The sequence below is a fragment of the Seriola aureovittata genome, chromosome 4 (genome assembly GCF_021018895.1).
Source record: "Seriola aureovittata isolate HTS-2021-v1 ecotype China chromosome 4, ASM2101889v1, whole genome shotgun sequence".
In the NCBI taxonomy this organism is placed as follows: domain Eukaryota; kingdom Metazoa; phylum Chordata; class Actinopteri; order Carangiformes; family Carangidae; genus Seriola; species Seriola aureovittata.
In genome coordinates, this window is record NC_079367.1 from 27377770 (window position 1) to 27401972 (window position 24203).

Genomic DNA, 24203 nt, shown 5'->3' on the forward strand with positions numbered 1-24203 from the left:
GTTTCAGTCACTTATATCATGAAGTATCAAATATGGTTCAGTAAAAGCAGCTGAAGCGGTGACACGTTTGTCTAAGAAGAAGTTATGCATGGCAGTGTCCTTCAGTTTTTTTCTCAAGACTGTGAGAACCTTTCAAAAAGTACATGTTGGTGGTGAAAGACAGCCTGGTTGAGTCATTCAGTTGCTGCTTGTGGGCGGTGTTTAAGGCTCTCGATTTGTAAAATGGTGTCAATCATTGCGACACCTGGCCTTGTTGCTTTTACCACACAATTAATCTGCTTTTTTCGTGCCTGAGGTGTGGCTTCTTGAAGTAAGGGCTGTTTTCAGTAAGAGGAGGAGTCTGATGTATTTATCAAGGTCTGTGTTAACATCATCTCATTTTAGATGTTTAGAAGTTCCACATTGATGAGGTATTTTATATCTGTCTTGTGAAGTGAATTATCTGTTTTTGAAAAAAGTATTCAAATTTTCGATTACTAAACATATTAATCAATAATGAAAATAAAGGTTAATTTTAGCCCTAAGGTTTTTATTAACTGTCCTTTACCCTGGTGTTTTTCATTTTAAATTTCTGTGTGATAAGCTGCTGACTGGCTGGAATATCTCAAAACTATCCCATGTGTAAGTCCAGAGTTGCTGCTTATGGTTAGTGTGAACATAAAGCTGAGTTTACTACTGTGGTTCTGGCCCAGAAAAACAAATTGCAGGTGTGAAATGTACAATTAGCCGTCTGTGCTGAACTAGAAAATGGCAAAGACTCAGCCCCATCACCTCTCACCTCCAGTGGTTGTGGGAAACTTACTTTCCCACTGACCTCACACAGCTCTCTACACGAGTCATCTCAGTTATTTGAGTCATCACAGCGTGGCGGGCTTTTACGAACTTCCTGCTCACTATCAGCCGGGAGCCCATTGTCATTGTGATGTGTCACCGGACAGGAGGCTGTAAACCCTCAGATGGCTGATTTTCACAAATTTTCTCCACTTGCTCAGGGGTTAATGTTTTACATCTTGTACAGTTGGATTCATTCACCGCATTCCTGGAGAATTAACATAGACATCCTCCGCCCCCGCCGTTTCCTGTGCTGTGCCTCTAAAGACGGGAAGTGGATTATTTGGCTCCTGATTGGCTGACAAGGAAAAAGAAGTGATGGTGTGATATGAGAGAAACAGACACACACAAACTGAGAGAGACACTAATGCCAAGTAGTGCTGACTCCCTCTTCTGTGAATTTGATTGTTGTCTCATGTTGCGTCTCTCCTCTCACTGCTTCTTTCATCTGATCTCATCCATCTTCTTCCTTTAGCTAGAGTAAAACTTTGTCTCATATTGTGAGTGGCATCACATGCCACTCTGATTAATTATGTGACAAAGAAAGAGACAGGAGGAAGGTAAAGTTAAATTCCTTCATATCAGCAAAGAAAAGAAACCCATTTAAAACTTTTGGTTTAGAGCTTAAAAATAAGGAACGTTGGGGCGCCGTGTGGCGTAGTGGTCTAAGCAGGCGCCCCATGTGTAGAGGCTACAGTCCTCGCTGCAGCTGGCCCCGGTTCGAGTCCCGCATCGGACGGCCTTTACTGCATGTCATTCCCCCTCTCTGCCTCCTCATTTCCTGTCTCTCTCCACTATCCTGTCCAATAAAGGCACAAAAGCCCAAAAACATATACTTTAAAAAAAAATAAGGAACGTAGGCTGGATTGGCAAATGAGACCTTTAAAGAGGACCTTATTGGATAGTTGAGGATCTTCGCTCTTTATAGTTTAATATAGAGATTCTACAATTCAAATGCCCTTAAAAAATCTTGTAAATTTGAAACAGACATAGATTATTCTGTAAAAACTTGGAGCAATTCAAAGCAAGGAGGTCTTGAAGGTAGATCCAAGCTGACTTCCATCCTTACTATGACCCGGACCTTTACCAGATGTCACAGACTCTTGACATTACATTCTGGACTCAGAGAAGATAGAGTTGTTTACTACTCAAAGGATCCACTTCCATGTCTGAGGGATGCTGTGTTGCCAAACAACTTCTTCAGGCACTTGAACAGAGATTTTGGGGGAAGGATACGCTGCTTTTCTTGCTCTAAGATGAATTATCTGTTCTTGTTCTGCACAAACACGAACACTGATCATTTCAGGAAAGTATGAGAAAAAGAGACGATCCAGATGAAGGAGGAGATGAAGTGGGTGAGAGGAGGGGAGAGTCAAAATGTACGAGAAAGGGAGTCAGTGGGAGGGAGAACATAACTGGCATACCTGACATCTCTGTCATGTTCAGCAGGGTTGACACTCGTTCATTCTCCAACTTTGCTTGGTTTCCTTCCATCTTTCTCTCCCTGTTCTCACCGTACCGTCTTCCAGGCCCTGCTACGCAGACTTGGTGCAAAAAATAAGTAAATTTGAAGAGAAATATTTGGTTTTTAGTTTTGCCAACTGAGGTGGACAGTCTTCCACATAAGACAACATAGTGAGTTCCAGCGAGTAGAAACAACAAAAACTTTCTCTGTGGTAACTTGGCAACAGTCGTACACATCTGGAAAGGGATAATCCATTACATTACATTTGCATACAAATAAATCTGTGTTTTGCTTCTCTGTATAGTCCATTGCTTTAAAACAACTGTACTTGTGTGTTTAGTTCATAAAACTTTTTTTTTATTTGCTGTTGTAAACATCCAGTGTTTGCTAGGTATTTTCTTTTGTCTTCTCTTGTGCAACAAGTTCAACAAACTTATATCGGGGGAACTTGGAAAAAGTTTGAGAGCTAACTGGCTGATTTTTTTTTTTTTTTTTTTTTAAATGGTATTACAGCCAGTAATAAATAATTATATCCAGCCTTCTGGACAACACACTAAGATTGAAGACTTTGAATTCTCACATTTAACATTGATGGTATTTATTTCCAACACTGATATTTACCCTTGCTGACACCTCTGGCTTATTGCTTCACACCAAGTTACATTGATTCAATAATTACCTTTTAAGGGAGGTGGTCTTTTTCTCACTGTTTAAATATTGCTTCTCAAGAGCCAGACTGACAAGAGTCAGAGTGAAGCACAGACAGTGGATTGGTATAATGAAGAGTACAAAGGTTTAGACCACCCAAATAGCCAAATCATTTTATTTGTAGAGCCCAATATCACACACCCAACCCAGAACCTAATTTCAATATAATATCAAAAATAATTTCAGAAGAATTTCAAATAGTCTTTAACCGAGACACCAGCCTTCCGCGTGTGTCCAGTCATGGTCAAACGTGTCTGCCAAAAGCCTAAGATGTAAACAGTCGATTAAGAAATGAACCAGGGGCTTTTTTGGTGTCAACGTAAAGTTATGCAACACTGGAACTGTGTCATGTGGAGCAACATGCCCCAAAGTCACCAGCAGTTTTTATTGACACACAGCAGGATGACATGGCCTCATAATGTTGAAACAGGCAAATGCAGTGGGTTGAGTGAGGCCACAAAATGGGTTGCCTTTTTTTTTCTTTTCTTTTTTCCTTTTTTTTTTTTTTTGGACAGACAAAACAACCTTGATATGAAAGCGTTGATGTGTAAATAAGCATAAATAAAACTGACATGTTTCACAGTATGAAATCAGAATGAGGTTGGAGAATCCTAGGTGACAGTTACAGTCTATTATTTTGAGGCTCTGTCCATACGTACATGGGTATTTTTTTTAGTACTTTCGTCCACATGGTAACTCCTTTTTAGATCACTGAAAACCAACCTTCTGCAAACACAGACCGTCTGTTGATTTGGTGTGCTCTCCACATCGTGTGTTGTCTTTTCACATGGACTGAGATTTTTTTAAAGGAGGAGGAAAATAAATAAATAAATAATATAAATTCTAAAAACATATAAACATGTTCGTGTGGACTCGGCCTGAATGTTAGCAGGATGGTAAATGTGACGAATTAGATGGAATGATTCTGTGAAACTGTCTCGAATGTTTTCAGGTTTATAAAAAACAGTGCAACAGGTTTATGCAATTATTTATTACTATATTATTCTCAGCCTGTGTATATATAGTACTTAATAAATACTTCACTCTTCCTTTTGTAAGTGAACCTTGCTCACCCTAAAATAGGTTGGAAGGGTCTCTGCCACTGGCAGTGCAACCTGACTCCAGGCTGGACTCTTTTGAGCAACAAAGACAGGAAGAGGCATAAATAAATGAACAAATAACCACATCGCTTGACACTTTACCCCTTCCCTCCCCTTTTCCTCCCCCTCCTCCCTCCCTTATTTCCTCTCCTCTCTCCTTTCTCTCCACCTTTTTAAGTGTCCTCTATTAAAGTGGGAACAAATCACTAAAAGACACCAGGCTGCCACTGACTGGCTGATTTGTTTTGTTTTTTTTTTTGTTTTTTTGCTGGTAAAAGTTACTGATTTATGTTTTTAGATTTTTTTATCAAAGACCATGAACTATTAACACACAGTTAAATTCCATGTGCGAGATTAAAGACAGTCTCTGTGTGTGCATGTATTCTCTGTGGTGGGTAGAGAAATGCAACAAAGTCACATCAGCAGTCTCCTCAGTCTGCTCTGGTTACCCACTGTGCTCCCACACACAGAGCCCACACTTACCTCAATGACTCTTCTCCTGTGTCCTCTCCCTCCTTCCTTCCTCTGGCAGTAGTGTTGTCAGGGTAAGAGAGTTGCAAAGTTTTTGGTTTGACTGAAGAACAAGATACTTAATTTATTTTTCACTGGTCTTAAAAGCGTTTCATCATTTCATGTTGCACTTGTTTATAGATATTCCCTCCTCTTCCATCTCGCATCTTAACAAACCACTTTTTTTTTAACATCTTATTACCCATCTCTCATTCATTCACTTTAGTTTTAGAAGTTGATGAAGCTTGTTGAAAACAGTCAGCGTTAAGCTGTTGACTCACATAATGGCATATCTGAAGGGCATTAGGCCAGTCAAGAAGTACACAGCAATTACATGTTTGTCAGCTCCCTCTGGGAGGTGTGTGTGTGTGTGTGTGTGTGTGTGTGTGTGTGTGTGTGTGTGTGTGTGTGTGTGTGTGCGATGGTGAAAGATTGTCCCCACATTATAGCTCTGCTTTACTGACTACCTGTCAGCACATGAAGCAAGAGGGAGGCTCCCTCTCCCTCCCTGTGTGTGTGTGTGTGTGTGTTTGCGCGCACATGTTAATGATCACCTGCCCAGACTTGAGAGGATAATGAGATGAGAACAGCCTCTGCAGCAGGGCTCTGCTTCGTCTTTCTTCTCCTCTTTCTCGTGTCCCTCACTCCTCCTCTTCCTAAGCCATTCTCCCGCCTCTTCTGTTTTTATTCATGATCAGCAGTCCTCTGCTGACCACCAGTATTTTGGACAGGAACATCTTGGCCAGCTTTTCTTCTCTCTGTAGGACCACTACATTTGGCTTTGACGCTGCATTCCCGTTAATCTTTATCATTCATCATTTCAGAGATGCTGCCAATTGTCTGGGTTTGAATGTTTTTTTTTGAGTGGCCTCAGGAGAGTGTTGATCTCAAAACAGCTGTTCACTCATTTAACTCGAGGCTGGCTCTTCCTTCTCAATCTTTCAGTTGTCAAACAGGCACATGCACTCATGCACCATGAACCCTTCCAGGTCCCACCGTGACCCCTGAGGGACGGTGTTGTATTGCTGCAATGAGACGCTAGACCGATGCAGCAGCAGCTCTATGGTGGCAGACTCCATATTCAGTTACACCACTGTTGTATGAACAGGGCTGTGCAGTACAGTTCTTGATTTATGTTTAAGTTAGTTGTGGTTGTAAGAAGAAGTTGTCACGATGTTTAGTCCTGGAATGGAACTTGGGGAATCTGTGTTTGAAGATGCTGTTTGTTTGACAGTAGACTGGAGTAAATAGAGTACAGTAGTGACTCTGGAGTCCAGAATTTCCAAATGTGTCACTCTGTTTTTGTTGTTCAATAGAAGCAAAAGGTAGATTGTTTGTGTAAAAGTACATTTGAGTTGCAGGCCCCTGAATTAATTACATAATTGTTATGTGCCTAAACTGAATGGGTAAATCTCATGACTTGCAGGTTGCACATTTTTATATGTACATTTAGATACTGTATATGTATGTGTCTATTTTTGTGTTGACATTGAAAAAAAAACAACACACTAACCTGTCTTCTGGAGCATTTGAAGCTAAAGTGTGTGACAATAGCCAGCGGTGCTACTGTGCTGCACGCCACAGCCCTTTTTTAATTGACATGCCTCTAAGAATAGGAGACCTTGTGTCAGGCCAGACCAGACTAGTTACTGAGCTTTATTCACAGGGCCAGGCCAACATGGTTTTGGCTCAACTGAGTCTGGTGCAGCCGGTCCATTTTAGTATGGCTTTGTCCAAGTCCCTTGAGGTTGCACCTCCTGCCAGGAAGTCCGCATATAACTTCTTTAACTAGCAGTATAAATCTGCTCTTTGGTGCAACAACTTGCCATCCACTGCTGTTTTACATTTGCTTTTTCATTATGTGTCAGTCTGTGTCACACCCATGCTTCATTCATACACCAGGCCATATTTACACCTTGAGGTTTGTCAGTACAACAAATCTGACTCTGCCAGTGCAACAACAGGGATTTAAATGCCTTGCTCAAGGGCTTGTTAACAGCTATTGTTGCTGAGTCACATCCTAATCTCCCCAAGTAGCATTGGCTCTGTCTATTTCATTTCCTCTTTTTAATATTTTTATATTTCCACAATCTTTGCAAGGTTTGCAAGGTTATTGTTTGTTTGCAGCGGAAGCACAGTGTGGAGGACGAACACTGCCGCTTAATTCATTCAAACTGCACTCAGACACACTTTGCAACTTTTCAGAGAAGTTTTTCAAAGAAAGTGATTAAAGACGTAGAATATCGATGTAGCAGTGAGACTTCGAACAGTTAAGTGCATGTGTCATTTCAGTGAAGCCCCGCACTGCCACCAGCACCTCTTGTTTCCACCTGTGTCAGTCGTGTCAGTCTTGCTTCTGTCCTCTGAGCTCACCTCTCTGCATGTCTCTACCTGCCTGCTTAAACGCCTGTTTTACTTGCTCACTGCTGCTGGAAGAGAGGCAGGGTTTGCGAAGGTTTAACTGACATCTAGGCTGTGAAGACAAGACCTTTTCGCAGTCTTTATATAGATTGTATGCGTGTGTAAATATTGGTGGGTGAACCTTGGCCTTAAGATTGTGAGATGTGCTGAGAATACACGTATCATAAGTTAAAGACCTTGAATAAGATGTGTGGCTTGAAGATGTGAGACCTCTTTGACTTCTGGTGAGAAGACGTGTGTGACAGTACAGTAAGCTCATGGTTTGGTATGATATGTAGTTCACTGTTGGATACACTGACAAAAAAGACACTTTCTGTAGCACAAAACAAGTTAATATTTCTTCTAGTATGCTTTCTATTACATGTGATGTGTGTGGCTGCAGAAACAACAGACCGTCAGTGCAGTCAGTGTTTAGAGTTGCTTCAAGAGTGAGCTCATCAGTGTTACCAAGATAAAAGGGTGTGTAATCAAGAAAGCACACACACCCACACACATGCACACACTGCTGACGTCATGCAGAGAATGCAAGGCAGTTGAGCGGTAACATAGTGTTCAACCTGGCTCATTTTTTCCAGGTGTGCAAAGACACACCCTTGTGTGTGTGTGTGTGTGTGTGTTAGTGTGTGTGTGTTAGTGTGTGTGTGTGTGAGCATGCACACTCTGACTTATACATACAATTAAGGTGCGCACATGCATTGAGAAATTGGGTGTGGGAATAAATTACATATAGGCATGCTTGTAACCTAGTTTAAGTGAGCCATACAAGGATATCATAGAGGTGTGTGTGTGTGTGTGTGTGTGTGTGTGTGTGTGTGTGTGTGTGTGTGTGTGTGTGTGTGTGTGTGTGTGTGTGTGTGTGTGTGTGTGTGTGTGTGTGTGTGTGTGTGTGTGTGTGTGTGTGGTTAGATGTCCTGATACCTGTGTCTCTTAAGCTCATTCCTGTCCAAGGAGTGGTGTGTGTGTGTGTGACAGAGCTTTAAAAAAGTGTAAAGATGGGCAGCATCAGTCTATAGAAGCTCATGTTTTCAGTGTATGTTTTGACAGGCATCTCACGTGCATGCTTTTGGTTGGGCTGGAACAGCGAGGCCAGCCCTATAATCCAGAATGTGGCTGACTGACTGACTGACTGACTGACTGATCATATTCCCGCCATTGGTCAGCAGAATGCCACATGACTGAGTTGGAGTTTGACCTTTGTCCTTTGCTCTTTCAGAATGAATTGGTGCAAACAGTTTATATTAGGGGGACGTTTACAGCCAAGGTAGCATATTTGAAGTGAACCGAACTGGTCTCAGGTTCTGGTCCAGCTTCACGTTGCCTTTTGCCATTGTATTTTTGGCCCGCTGCAGATTGATCACCCTGCTGGTTGGTTCATTTAAAAAGAACTATATGTGAAAACACACTAATATTCTGTTGCTTTTAACTTTTTCTCTGAGTCAACATTTTACAAGTAAATACAGCTGAAATCACAGCACATGATTTCATTTGTAAATAAAGATTAGCGTAGCCTACATGACATCACCCATAGGAATCTCAGAGTGAGTTGTTCCGTCGTCACCATCTTGTCAGTGCCTGACTCCGCCGAACTGCCGGCTAAGCCTTACTAAAATTTAAACGAGTTAGTTACATAAAAATTCACCCCTGCACAGTTGTCATGAAGGAGGAGATTAGCTCTATTAGAGATGAGTCTTGTCTTTGGTGATTGAATCGCTTTTGGAGCCAGCCTCAAGCGGCCATTTGAAGAACTGCAGCTTGTGGTACTAAAGTGTTGGCTTCATGTTTCAACCTCGGAGGTTGATACTTGGTGTGAACGCACTCAAGATGCGTTGAGGACGCGTTTGAGATCTCTCCCTCCCTCTGACACTCACATAAACACATTAACAACGGAGCCCTCTGTATAGTTGGACTTGGTGAAAACAACACATTTGTGGTGGTCAGTCGAGGCGCATGTTAATGGCAGGTCTGAACAGGGCCAATGTTACTTCTTGCTTGTTTGTACTTTAAAAAATACTGCTATGTTCCCCTCTTCTCAACTAGTGATATCTGCCTGACCCTTGACCTTTAACCCTAGTTAGTGGTCAGAGTTGAAAGACTGTTGGGGGGTCACACTGATGGCTCTGGCACAGGTACTTGTGTGTGAGTGTGTTAGAAGACAGATCAAACAGCTGACCCCATTAGGCTTCCTCTCTTTTCCAAACTGTGGCAGCAGTAAAGGAGAAATGTTGGACAACTTAACCACTTCCAGACATACTCCCACCTTGTCTGGGACACAAACAGCAAAGATTTCTGAAGGCTCACCACACACACTGTGCCCCCCCTTTAGAAGACACATTATCATTATCACCATCATCATTGCTGCTTTGATGAAGTTTTTCCATTACGTTTGATAGATATTCATAGATACAAATCAAATGAAAACACTCAGTGGGAACTAATTATGCTACCTTTGTATGGACAAAGGGGGATTTTAGAGATGAATTGATAACTGTTACAAATAGAGCCCACTGAAATAATTTTCCCACACATTTTGGAGATGAGGTCATCAAAGTTGGAGTCACCCTTACTTTGATCAAAGCCACAGTTGGTATGTGAAGACTCATGAAGAAATACGCCCCGCTTCTCATCCTGCAACACATGCTGATGGAGAAATCCTGACCCCACAGAATTTAACATTTATAGCCACTGGTTGAAATAAAACAGAGGTGTTGCATGTGGATGTTTGCGCGCAAGAAATAACCAAAAACTCCTAATAACTTCCCCAGGTTTAGCAGCCAGCAGGTCGATAGTCATGAGTAAACCGTCTCCGGTTTACTCACAGTTTGCACTTTAATCCGATTACAGGGCTTTTGGGTATTAAAATTTTCAGTTTACAAATACTGATGTGTGTAAAATTGCCAAAAGCAGCTTTAACATGCATCAACATGATAAAGGTTAAACAGTGACAGGCCTGAGATCAGACTGGGGTTCCAGTTGACGCATGCAGCAGAAATAACAGAGAGGATGTTCTTCACTGTGGCTACAACAGTTATGTAATAGATACTAGAGGATAAGAGCGCAGGGCTTCATGCCTAAAAATGTAAACCTTCTTAACACCCGGATTCAGATTTTCTCTCCTCTGTACCACGCAGCCTTTAGCTTGTTATCTCTGTCCTCAGCTCAGGTCAGAAATCCCCTCATCTGAACCATCTGAGCTGATCTGTGTAGCCAACACAGAGCAGCCACATGGACAGGTTTAACAGGCTTCGCTCTCGCTCATTCATCCTGTTTGGTTGCTCTCTTCAGGAATCAGGGTCAGTTCACTTCTATTTAAGACAATTCACCAAGTAGATTACCTTCAGAATTAAAAGTGGAACCTGACAGCAAAGGTGCTTGAACTTAAAGATGTTTACATAGACAAACAGAAATCTGCATTATCTGAGTTATTTGAAAGCCAGTCAAGGTCAGGCTTAAACTAAGAACTAATTAAAACAAATTCTGATATTTAAAATAATGCTTGTGCTGACTAGTTTTCTAGACAACAGGCTGATGATACTTTTTGTAGAAGGGAATAAAGCTCAGCCCATGTTATCTGTGAAGCAACCTGCCTGAGAAGTCACATGATATCAAGTCAACAGTAGTTTGTGTCACATGCTGTACCTGATGTTGACAGCCATATCATGCACTGTAGGTATCGACTCCCTTATGTTATTCAACATGTTTGAAGGCAATGTAGTTGGACTGTCCTCAGTGTGGTTCAGTGTCTATCTGAGCAGTAATGCTGTGTGTGCACGCCTGTGCCAGTTTCAAGCACATGGCAGCACCACACCTTGCTGTCCCTGAGTGACATAAGGTAGCCAGGGGCAGGCTACGTTTCCTCAACACAAAGAGCTAACTGAACAGAATTCAGCAGAGCAGAAGTTTTTTTTTTTCCCTCCCTTTTTGTTACAGACCCAGAACAGCCTGATTGACAGTCCTCTCCTGGCAGCGTACAGGGCTAGTTCAGACTCTGATAAAGGCAGGCTGAAGTGTCCTTGAGCAAGACACACGGTACTTAACCGTGTGAGGGTCTGACTGTGAACAGAGGGGTTGGAAGAGTGTAATCTGTAGCATGTTATGTTGCACAGAACATACAGTTCTCAGGCTCTCTGCGAGTCTCAGCCTGTTGCTGTCAACACTCCCAGTGGCAGCGGCCCTGCTGGAACATGGCCGACTTTTATAGGTTTAGTCAAGCAGCTCCCTGATACAGTTCACATTGCTAAACTTGCTTTTCAAATCCAAAGCTTCTCACCATGCAGAAACCTTCATTGTTCCCCACTGGCTGAGATCACAGTTTTGATAAGCTAAACTGGCTACTACATCAACAACATAAGCAAGACATATAGAAAAATAACATGTTATTTAGACTCTGAGTATCTGGCTCTGTGTGCATTTAGTTTAAATCCCAGATTTATATTAAAAAAAAATAAGGAAAGTTTAAAACATTGACATTGTATAATTAACATCCTGGGTAGAAACAGAATGATGGAAGATTTGCACATCCTATCCTCCTGTCAGTTCCTACCATCATTTTACTTTTTTTTTTAAAAGATATTTGTTTTTAGAGCGCTTCACCAATCAGAGATATTCATCGTGTTCATTTGTGAGATCACAAACGCTTCTCTTTTAAGGCAAAGCTTGAAGCCCCTATTACACTCATGAATCATACATCTTACTGTAACTCAGGCAAGATAAGTTTTAAAGTGTTTCATAGATAATAAGTTATGGTAAGAAATATGTTGTTGATGTGTTGTGATGATCACAAACCGGAGGTTTTAGCTCCAGTGCAGTGATTTGAATCAGTGGCAGTGATGAATGCATCTTCACGCTGATTGTCTTCTCTGTGCTAAACTAAGCTGGAACTTCCTGTCATTGCAGTGCCACTTCCTGCTGCATTGTCCTTAACTGTGTGTGTGTGTGTGTGGGGGGGGGGGGGGGGTAGAGTGGGTAGAGGGTGCATTGTCTTTCCACCCCCCCACCCCCATCCTGCCCCCTAACTTTGTCTGTATGTCTGTTTGTTTATGTGAAATGTATCTCCCCCTCCTCTTGTCCCAGTCCAGTCCAGTCTCAGAGAGGGAGCTCTGTATATATATAATTGAGTGTGTATATGTGTGTTGGAGTTGGGGGTTGGTACCGGGCTGTCTAGGGGAGGGTCACAGAGAGCGAGAACGGGCCGAGGGAGAGTAAAGGGGCTGAAGGGTGCTATTATCCACGAGGCTCAATGGGAGCTTTGTACCGGTGGCCACAGTGGGCCAGTGGGGAGAGGGGCAGGGCAGTGAGCAGCACCCAGTCATAATGTTTTTGAACACACCGTGCAGGAGAGAGAGGGAGACAAGGAGGAAGTGTAACATGAACTGGATTAATCCTCTGTCACATGTTTCAGTTTCAACACTGATATTTTCCTCAAAGTTGTTGTATTCCTGTATTCGTGTCAGATACTGAGAGGGAAGTAGGTTTGTGGCTGGAGTCGGTCTGTTCCCGGCCTGGATGAGGTGAATTGGTACTAAAATTCAAAGCACACTGACTCCAACATTTCAGTAAATAACCATTACTTTTCTTCATCATCTATTATTTTTTGATAAGTCTTTCCAAAAATTGTCACAAAGCCCATTTTATATTTCCTTTAGCCCAAGGTGACGTTTACACATTGTTAGTTTTGTCATGATGGTCAGATGGGTTTGATTTACAAAGACATACAACTGAGAAAGTCAACATGTTCTCATTTTAGAAGCTGTAACCACTAAATGTTTCATATTCATTTTGATAATGATCGCAGAATATACAAGTTATTATTATTATAATTATTTACCTCTGAATCTTCTGCAGCATTTCAGCAGCAACACATTTAAGAAGCGGTGTCGTGGTGCCACTCTGTCTTATAACACGTCACTTTTATCTTTGTCATTTTCAAGTTGTGCGTTCTTGCTGGGAAATGAACTCCACTTTCCTCTTTCCTTTTTCCTGGTCCCTTCACACACGAGACATTCCCCCTTAAAGCTACATTTAGATTTCAACTGTAATTCATTTTCATTGACTGAAACCTACACAAAGATCCCTGCAATTTGTGTTATTAACTTCAACTTATTTAAGCTTTAAGAAGTAAAAGTTTCATTTTTATATGATGGACGTTTACATTATTTATTTATATATTTCATCTCTTAAAGTTGAGTATCAGTGGTGGCAGCTTCAATGAGAGAGTGCAGGCCGGACCTTGACCATGTATTTTGGTCACTTGGCATTTTGAGGCATTTCTCTTAAATTATATAACAATTAACGAGTCATGACAAGAAACCCTTTAAAGTGTTTTTGACACCTTGACTGATGATGTGCCATAACTGAGATTTTTGGAGAGTGGCGTGACAAAGCTTCAGCCTCTCCACAGTCTCCACCGTGCCTACCTCAGTGCCACGAGCTCCTTCAAAATAAAATGATTCAAAACACATTTCTGAAGAATGTTGGCTAACCACAAGCACAAAAACACAGATTCCATCCCGCTATTGATGTGTGTGATTTGTGCTGGTGTGCGTCTTCTCCCAGATGTCTGTGTTTGTGATTTGGTACACCATTCTGATATTTAATTACATATATCACAGATGTTGTGTTTGATTCCGGTCTAGTTTTCAGATAGTAAAGGGGGATCTTTCTGTCAGATTTTCAGGATTTTCTTAGTGTCACCATGGGATATACTCTGGTAGCTTCTGATGTGACAGAGAGGGTGTTTTTTGTGGGACTGAGCCCTAACATGGAAAAAAAAAACAGCAAACTGAAAAGTATGAAGGCAGAAATCAAGATGTTTGTTGTTGCCAATATGTAGTTCAATGGATAGCAGCCTCAGAAAGTCTGTGTTTACTATTTTACCTTAACATGTGCATTGTATCCTTATTCTACTGCCCTTGTGATGCATAGTTTAAATTGTACTTTGATATCAATAGTAGTTCTTATATCCTAGGTATTGGTATTGTATTATAACATCTGTCTCCTCCCCTTTTCTTCTGCTACTTCCTGTCTTATCAAAGCAACTCCATGACCTCCCTTCCTGTCCATTGAATTTCATTTTCTTTCATTTAGTTCAAAGTGGTTTATTATCGTAAAAGCTGGAAAAGCATTCTTGCTCTGGATAATCACCATTTGCGTCCTGTTTCTGTGTTCTCGTGCAGACATTCACGGCATGGTGTAACTCCCACCTGCGGAAGGCCGGCACGCAGATAGAAAACATCGAGGAGGACTTCAGGGATGGGCTCAAACTCATGCTGCTGCTGGAGGTCATCTCAGGTAACTTTTCTGAGCGGCCTCAAAGCGCCAGCTGTAATGATATTTGATTTATGTTTTTGAAATGTTTCATACAGAAGCCGCAAATGGAAATTTGTCCATCCCGCTACACTCGCTCGCTCGTCACCGAGCAGTGACCTGATTTTCAAAGCTGTGTCTGAGCTGTCAATCAGAGTGCAAACTGTTTTCAGATGTTGAAGATGTACAACATCTCTGTCTGCGCCAGGGTGTGGTCATTCAGATTCCAACCTCAGTATGGATCACAGGCATTGCACAACAAACTGTGCACACCCTGCTATAGATCAGTCACTGTGTATGACAGTGTTCCTCTCAAGGTCTCTTGTTGGATGTTGTATTAGAGAAGCTCTTCCTGTTGTCACAGTAGATAAACATTTGAACCACTGTCACCCCATAATGAAATTTGGACTTGCATGCAGCTTCCTTTTTCACATTCACTTCATTTTTTTTCTGCTGTGAGCGACGCTAATGTTGCTTCTGTAACCTTAACCGTCCTTACTGAATGTTGTTCTGCTGAGCCTGTGGAAACACCACAGGAGCAAACACACTCACTTGTCCGTGTGTGTCCGTGTTTGTGTGTGTGTCCGTGTGTCCGTCCGTCTATCCATCCATCCACAGGCGAACGGTTACCCAAGCCTGAGCGAGGTAAGATGAGGGTCCACAAGATCAACAATGTGAACAAAGCCCTGGACTTCATCGCCAGCAAGGGAGTGAAACTGGTGTCTATTGGAGCAGAGGGTAAGCATGTGTTCATGCACACAAACACATCTGGTGGATGCGCTAAAATTTAATGCGTGAAATCGAAACTCCTCTTCATGAACTTCAGAAACCTTGAAACGGTCGAAATGTAACGCAAAAGTCCCCACACCTCAGAGTGGAAACCACCGTCTCATTCATCTTTCTCAATCATTCAGATAAACTTTTGAACCCAAGATAAAAAAAGGAACTTTTGTTTTGAGTCTTTTTAACATGTAGTATGTGTCGACCAAATCAAACCCAATACTTGCTAACTTTTCCTTCATTTTATAGCTGTGCAGCAAACTGAGGCTAGAGTAACATTTCATTAAAAACAGACTCAGAACAGCAGGATAGCTCTGCTTCATGAGTACAGACCCTGCATCTCTACTTTTCTTCAGTGCTGTCCTTTAAATTTTGTATAGTGTGCTGTCGTGTTTAGTATACCGTGTGCATAGGAGTGTCAGTGTTGATCTGCTGTGGCAGAAAGGTTTGTACAGGAGTCAGTTGGCCTCTCTTGATGAAAAGTGAAGTTCAGGTGAAGTGTTTAAAGAGTTCTGGTTCACTTGTTTAATTGGTTGTGGGTTTACATATCTGTACCGAGGAGCCCACTGTCTCATAATTCACCCAGGCCTTTGGAGAACAGAGTGACCTGAGTAAAAGTATATGAATGTTTGGATGCTCAGCAACACATTTTAAAATCGACAGAATGCAAGTGTGCTCAGTATGCACAGTAAAACTGGATCTGTAGTAACTTTTTCTCATAACTACCTAAAGTTTCTTTTTGGCATATTGAGTTGATGCTCTTTACTAATGAGATGTTTTGAAGGAAGGATTGCACTTCTAACTCGTACTCAGAATGGAGGACAGTGACCTTTCTCCTACTCTATCAGGACAAACATGACATTCCTGCAGCATGGCATTGCTGAGACTGATGGCCACTGAACACAAGATTGCTCAAAATACTGCAATCCTCCACACACTCGCACACAGCTTCTGGCCTTCCATAAAAGCAGCCCACTAAAGGTCATCTGCTGGAAAATGACAGAGAGACAGTGAGGGACAGTGGTGACGAGATGAGAGAGGAGGACGTCCTACACTTTCTCTGTCAGAGAATGTTTAAACCAACACGTGACCAGACTTACAGTTGTCCTGAGGAACCTAAGTCTTTAAGTTATTACAGAAAAGTTGAAGCACTGCGAGGCCTGTTGGTGGGGAGACATTCATGTTTGTTCACAGAGCAGAACCAATATAGAAAAATTTACAATGAGCATGACAGTAATTTATTAGTGTTTTTAAAATGTGACCTTCAGAAAGATTGTAAATTAATTAAGCGGAGTACAAATCAGCTGAGAGTCAAAGATGCATATCAGATTAAACATGAGGAATGTTAGAATGAGAGAAATGTGGGACAGATCCACAGGTGACAGCTGACAGGTGAAAGTATGAATCGACTAATAGTCTCAGTGTGTTTGGGTCAGATTCCACTCATAGTTTAATCCACACGCCTGCTTACAAACGGATCATTACACATGACTTACTGTCCTGTCCTGCGTGTCTTTGCGTGCTCATTAACCTGCCAAATATCTGTGGATCGTGGTGGGAAAACCCAGATAATGCTGCACAGTTCTCCTGCACAGGTAGAATGAAGTAATGCTTAGGTGTGTCTTGCAAGCACCAACTGACTGTATGTTGTATCTACCAAGACTGAATTTATTCTACAAGGGAAATCATTGTTAAAGATTCACACTTTCCCAGGAAATGATGGAGCTTCAGCAGCCGTGGGACATTAAGTGCAGTTGTGTGGGAGTGTTGGCATTATTAAATGAAAGAGCAGATGTAAGATTGTAAAAACAGCAGTGATAGATGAGACTTATGGTCCACAGTGACTCTGGATGAAACAAAAAATGAGGTGATTTTGTTGAGACCTTTTTGTGTGTGTGTGTTGTGTAGAAATTGTTGATGGAAACGCCAAGATGACTCTGGGAATGATCTGGACCATCATCCTCCGCTTCGCCATCCAGGACATCTCTGTAGAAGGTACGACTTCCTGTGGTTTGATTTGCATAAACGCATTCAGCACTAGTAGCAACTTGGCAAAGCAGTGCCTTGCTGAAGGGCACTGCGGCAGCTTGAGTCCCCGCCAGGTTTTCAGGATTTATTAGCTGACTAAGCCCACTGGAATCTATGGTGTTTCCACACACATGCGAATGTGCAAGTCAAGGATGCATTGTGGGAACTAGAGTGGGAGTAACAAGGCTAAAGATGCACACGCACACCAGGGGTGAATAGTGACGGAATAGAGCCAAGATAAAGAAGCTCTGATCTACATGACTGCTCACCAAGACTGACCATGATGTGAAACTACAGCAGGGTGCTAGGACCACCAGTATAAGTTGTTGTGGTCGTTATTATTATTATTATTATTATTATTATTATTATTATTATTATTATTAACCTGATGCAATGAAAATTTGCGATATAACCACTTTTTCAAACGTCTGCAACTAAGTTATTTTTATTATCAAATAATCTGTCGGCTTTTTTTCTTGGTCTGTAAAATGCTGAAAAAACTGTCCAACCCAAGGACAGTGAATTTACATTGATAGAACAGCAGTAAATCACCGTCCCTGTAATTTTCTGACAATGAGCCAATCGATTAATCGACCAATCCTTTCTGTATTAATCAGTCAGAAATCCCAAACACTAATATATGTCTATACTCCACCACTTCCTGCTTTCACAATGTTTTTTTGTCTCTGCATTTATTTAGGTTAGAGCTGTAATGAGTCTGTGGTGGCTAATTAAAACTGTCTGAGTTGAATTAACTCCGGTGGGTGGGGACCACTACAAGGATTATTGAGTCATATTTTTACTCTCCCCAGTAACTGATACTTTTTTGATGTTTGTTCAAACAACAAAAACATCCTCAGTATTTCCAGGCCACTGATGAGCACAGACACAGTTTATATTTAGCTCAGTCATGAAAGACACTGCAGTATTTTTCTGTCTGCTTGCCCACTCTTAATGGAATAAAACAATTAAAGTCCTTGATTCAATGTAAAGAGGAGACATTTCTTCACTGTGTTCAGACTAGTGCAGACCTCCTGTTCTCCTCACTCCTGGTGCTGCTCCTGTCTTCTTATGTTTCTTCTCCCCTTCTTCTTCCCTGCAGAGACCTCTGCGAAAGAGGGTCTTCTCTTGTGGTGCCAGAGGAAGACCGCTCCCTACAAGAATGTCAATGTGCAAAACTTCCACATTAGGTAACACACACGCACACATGCACACGCACTATAAGGTTGGACTGATTGCAGTTTTTCAAGGGTCATTAGTGTTATTGGATCAAAGCTGTTGACAGTCAATACTCCACAGTAAAACTCTCCAGTGATAAAATTTGTTATGCTTATCTGAGATCTGCAGGAACTGTCATGATGTCAGAGCTGGACGACCCAACTTCCCAATGTTCAATATGTAAAATAAAAAGATACTGATACTGTGGTCTGTTAAACACACACAAACAAAGATTTACACAATTTGCACTGAACACACACAGGAACTCTGTTGTCAGGGAGCAGCTTGGCTACACCCTATTGTATATTAATAAATATGTTTGGGAATATGGATTTATGTACCAACATAGACAAGTGTTGCTGAATGAAATCTCAGTAGTCTATCTCAGCAATATAAAATATTCCTGTAATAAACTACATTAATTGTGTAGAAAGGTCGCCCCCTGTTGGAGAAACTGGAACATGTTTTTCTGCTCTACAGTAGACTGACATGACAGTAAATGTACTGTCACTGTCGGTTACTGTTGTTGTGTAGTACCTGTCCATTTGTAGATGACAGTATACAGCACATACAAAGGTCAGGTTATATGCAAAAACCAAATTACTAGCATTTTCATGAAGACAAAAAAAGGTCTTTCAGAGGTGTGGTTTTAGTTAAAAATTCAGTTCAAAGTCACAATGAAGAGGAGTTTTAGGGCTGCTAGCTGTGATGATGGGGACTTGTAGAGCAGAAAAACGTACAAATCACAGCCAAAAAGTCATGTTCGTGTCATGTTACCACCCCCCTCCGCCTAACGCTCAGCTCATCTGTTCTCTGTCTAACAGCTGGAAGGATGGTCTCGCCTTCAACGCTCTGATCCACAGACACAGGCCTGATCTCATCGATTACGACAGCCTCAGAAAGGTAGACACATACACACACTGTATTTGAAGTTATTTAAGCAAACACGCAGTTAACTTCCACTTTACCAGTGATAAAAGAAAAAAAAAAAACATTGAACTTGCTGACAATAACAAACTTAAACCTAAACTTACCAATTCTTAATTAGCAAGTTTATTGTCTTCTGGCTCTGCGATTGGTTGTTTAGGATGACCCAGTGACCAATCTGAACAATGCCTTCGAGGTGGCTGAGAAGCACCTGGACATTCCTAAAATGTTGGATGCAGAAGGTAAGCCTGAAGTGTGCTGTGAACCAGCTGTGTTTGTAAATGATACTGTGTTGTTGTAAATTGTCGTGTGTACTGTAATCCACTGCACTGTATGAGAGTTTTCACTAACTGGCTGGGTTTACATGCACACAGCAAAGTGACTGTTGCCCATATAAAGTATGTGGGCAGTAGTTTACTCCTGTATTATTCTCATTTATATTTGAATTTCCACAACACTGAAACAGCTGCGGTTCAGATTGTTTCATATAAATCTCATGCAATCCGTATGTTGTGGTGTACGTAACTTAAATTGCACAAAATCAAACGCACCTAAATCCTCCTTGCTGTAAAGCTGTAAATATGTCTGCAAAAGACTGTAGCTGTTCTCTGACCAGCAGCATGATCACAATCATTGTGACCGTCATTCTTGAGCGACTGTAATTATTGTCTCCCCTCCATTACAGTCACAGTGTTGATGTGCATGTACATGTGGCCACTGATTTCCAAACCCACTGTTGAACCCGTTACTGTACATGAGCTGTTACAGCAGATGAAGAGGTGTCATCCTCAGGATCAGTGGAGCCTCCGTCCCTTCCCGTCATGTCCTTGTTCCTCCTCTGTCGCCTTTAATGCTTTGGATTGTAAAGCACATGTCTAAATGTGTGAATGCGTCTTAATGTCTTTATCTGTATGTATGTGGGGTCGACCAATATCGGCCCTGAGGGCTGATGCTGATATTTAGATAGTCATTTGTTGATATTCAGTCTTTACATTTGAAAATATGACTGTCAAAAAAGCTAAAGTGTTTCCCTGCAGGATGTTATTCTGAAATTTCCCAGTGTTTGGAAACTAACACTGGGATATTTTAGTGCATTTCATTTAAAAAAAAAAAGAAAAAAAAAAAGAAGATTTGACAATAAAATAATAATGAGGATATATACATGTAAAATACACACATGCACAAAAGCCTATTTATTTTCAACTTTTTATGTAGCTTTGATCAGGGAGGAAACTCCTTCACTGCTGAAGTGTTTTAGTAAACTACTATATGGGTCTGACCCTTGTATGCACAGTAGTGTTATTCTGTGTGTGCCTGTACTCACGATCAAGCTCTCCTCATCCTGAATGGCTGTTAATGGCTACAGCGGCTTATTATGTGTGTGTCTGTGTTTGCCAGCTTGTATGTATGAATGTATGTTCCTATATGTGTGTCATGTTGTTTATAATCACATGTCCCCTGTCTTGCCTGTATGTGTTTGTGTGTGTGTTCATAACCATGGTCTCCCCCCCGCCTTGTAGACATTGTGAACACTGCTCGTCCAGATGAGAAAGCCATAATGACTTATGTGTCCAGTTTCTACCATGCCTTCTCTGGAGCACAGAAGGTACCCTCTGACCCCTCCTCCTTGACCTTTTAACCGTCTGTTACTAACAAGGGGCTGCTTCCTGTCCAGCATGGCGTCACTTCTCTCAACAGCTGTTAAGACCTGGGCTTCAACAAAGACACTGGATTATTGTCGGGACACAAACGCACACAAACGGTGCTAATGTAACTTTGCTGCTGAAAGCAGTAAACGCTCTGTCCTCTGTGGTGCTGTGATGTGTTGTCATAGCAGTGAGTCTGACGAGGCTGCAGAGGAGTGCAGCTGAGCCTGTGGGTAATGCTGTTTTAGGAAAGGTTATCCATAAAAAAAATCAAGCAGAGATTGGTTCACCTGGTAGAGTGTGTACCATGAAGGCTTAGTGCCAACTGCAGCGGCCTAGGTTCCAGTCCAACTCGTGGCCCACATGTCATCTCTCTCTCTCTCTCTCTCTCTCTCTCTCTCGCTCTCGCTCTCGCTCTCGCTCTCGCTCTCTCTCTCTCTCTCACAGAATAAAATAAAAATACCCTAAAAAATAAATAAAGCAGAGATGTTAATGATTAATCACGGTCAGGTTGTGTACATCCGTCTGTGTTTTCAGCAGAATTTCTATACAGTTGAGAGGAATGGGGGGTTTTCTAGCTGATACAAATGTTAAAGCCACTTCCATAGGTAGACATTGCAAAAGGTTTTGATCCAGATCCTTAACAGATGAACGACAATTATAAAAAGTAGTTCCATTTAATGTAATGTATTATTACTATTAGTATATTTCCCTGAAAAATGGTCTTTTCTTAATATTCACGAAGTAGTGAACCCTCAGCAGTAGAAGGTGGATTTCCTCCTTTTTAGAGCAGTGGCCTTTTGGTTTCTGACCCCTGAAGATGAAGCACAGTCTTCTTGTGAGCCCTCACCCCTGATTTAATATGTTGCCTGTCCAACTGAGGGTGTGTTTTGAAAGCAAAGAGTGGAGAAGGTGTGTTATGTGACTGAGGGGCATACATTTGCAAGTCAGATAATTGTTATGATAAAGATAAAGAGCAGTGTAAAATAAACCTGTTGGTGCTTTCTGGACAGCAGCATCTTGTGTAAAGAAAAGAGTGTCGGCATTTGAAGGTTCAGGGGTTCAACTTTAAGCCCATAACAGATTCTGTGAGTTTAGTTTTATTTTGTCCTTTCCTGTTATTCCCTCTTCTACTCCTCCTGTTTTCTACCCTCCCATCTCTTGATTCTCTCCTCCCTTCTCTGCTTCCCCACCTCCTCTCTTATTTTTCCTCCCCTCTCCCCACCCATCTCCTCTCCCTGTAGGCCTGTGACAGGAAACAAGTTGATGCGTCTCTTGTTTTGCTCCTCTTCCTCTAATTAATTTTCTGGCTCATTCAGAACTTGTTTGTGTTCCTCTGCAGTCTCAGGGGAGAGGTGTGAGACAAATAGACAGATCGTGTGTGTGTGTGTGTGCGTGCGCGCGTACGTGTGTGTAAGAACTAGTTCCATGTACAGCTTGTTCTCGTTTTAATCCTTGAATTATTTACATGAAGTCAGTAGCTACAGAGAAAGTTTGTGTGTAGAAACAAACTCTTAAATCTCCAGACTTACTGCTTTTTCCAGCATTCCACTTTATTTACTTACATCCTGTTCACATAAAGCATCAGCTTATTCAACATCTGCTGTGAAATTAAATTCTAATTCAAATTTGCCGGGACCCTGAAACTGTGTCAAAGTCCTCTTCCAACTGCAGTGTGTTTTATTAGGAGTTAGAAAGCATTTATGATTTGTTATCAAAGTTCAGACTAAACTTTTTAGCACTTTCTACTGGATCACTGTTTTTTTTTTTATTTACATATATGTATATATATGCTAAGCTAAGATGCTAAGATATCCATGTTAAACCTAGAGCTGGAGTTAATGATTATATTGGTTTTTGATTATTCTGTCATTTATTTTTCAGTTAGTCTTGTGGTTTGTAAAATGTCAGGAAATAAAATGGTGACAGATGCCCCAGTTCCTTGAACTCTGCAGGATTTCTCCAAATGAGCTGTATTGCACAACTTAAAAAAAAAAAAACAAAGATTTGCAATCATACAAAATGTATCAGTCTCACATTTAGGAACCAGAGTGTATTTATCATTTGATAACTGACTCTTATAACTGATGATTATCAAAGTTGTTGATGTTTGTGAATCAGTTAATGGACATGTTTAGTTCCTCTGGGACAGTTGTGGTTGTTTAAAGTTTTTTCTCTGTCCTAACAAACTGCAGTTCGCTCAGAGGATGACACAGTCTTGTAGTTTCAGACCTCAGTGCAGTCATGTTGTGCTGCCTGATTTGTGCTAAATGAACCAAATTAAATGAAAGACCTGCTTCAGAGTTTGAATGAGCTGCTTTGAGTGGATTGATCCCGACACAGACCCAATGAGCTCGATTAAACAGCCGATTTGTGCGTTTGTGTCTCGACCGTGACCTTGTGGCTTCAGTGTCCCTCAACTCTCTTCAAGAGGACACTCGTCCCCCTGTCCTCGTCCCCTAAAGAGGGGGCCACTCTCTCCCCCCCGACCAACTCTTGCCAGCTCCCTTTGCCCTCACACCCTGCAGGGAGCGAGGACCGTGTAGCTTTGGGTAGCTTCGGCTTCACTCTGTCTCTTTCTCTCTCTCTGTTTACCATTCTCTGTCGACCTCTCTCTGCCCTGCTGGGTGATGCGTAGACATCGTGGGTACGCTGAGGCCGGATGAGAAGGCCATAATGACCTATGTATCCTGCTTCTATCATGCCTTCTCTGGTGCACAGAAGGTGAGCTCCTCACGCTTCATACTCACACTAACACTTTGCTGCAGCAAAACAAACCAAAAAAAAAAATATATAAGGGTTTCCATTAGTCATATGTTTTAGAGACATATATCCAGACAGTGACAGAGCAGTTTTCTGGGGAATGCAGTAAAGATCAGCTGGTATCAGAAAATGACTCGGATCACAGGGATGCACTGGGATGTTTCCCCAACATTTGTTAGATGGAGCTTTTCAGCTGCTTTTTCTTTCTCCTGATTGGATCCAACTGTAGAGGAATTCAGACTGTCAGTTACAGTTTTACAGGCACAGACGCTCTTCAGCATAGTTTTAGAAACTCAGGGAAAAGTCAGGAAATATTTCTCATGATGGGAACAACAAACGCTTTCCGATGCTTCTGTTTCGGTGCTTTGGACATTGACCCTGTTTCTCCAAAAGAGATTTACTTTATGGTCTGGACTTAAATTCCCAAACTCATGTCAGTACTGTGATGTTCTATAATGAGTGTCAGAGAGCTTGCAGACTGAATGAATACCATGCTGTCCTATA

General features: G+C 41.6%; 1 protein-coding gene across 5 annotated transcripts in view; it reads left to right on the forward strand.

Moving 5' to 3' along the window:
• actn4 (actinin, alpha 4) overlaps positions 1-24203 on the forward strand; it is a 60802-nt gene that overhangs the window by 20570 nt on the left and 16029 nt on the right. For 3 of the 5 annotated variants that reach the window (XM_056375131.1, XM_056375128.1, XM_056375126.1), the window contains exons 2-8: positions 14208-14322; positions 14956-15075; positions 17026-17112; positions 18248-18335; positions 19188-19266; positions 19451-19532; positions 20811-20896. In XM_056375131.1, the coding sequence (XP_056231106.1) occupies positions 14208-14322; positions 14956-15075; positions 17026-17112; positions 18248-18335; positions 19188-19266; positions 19451-19532; positions 20811-20896 (657 nt within the window). Of the gene's footprint in view, positions 1-14207; positions 14323-14955; positions 15076-17025; positions 17113-18247; positions 18336-19187; positions 19267-19450; positions 19533-20810; positions 20897-23574; positions 23661-24203 lie in introns of all 5 variants that reach the window. The other 2 variants (XM_056375129.1, XM_056375127.1) reach the window with 1 other exon arrangement.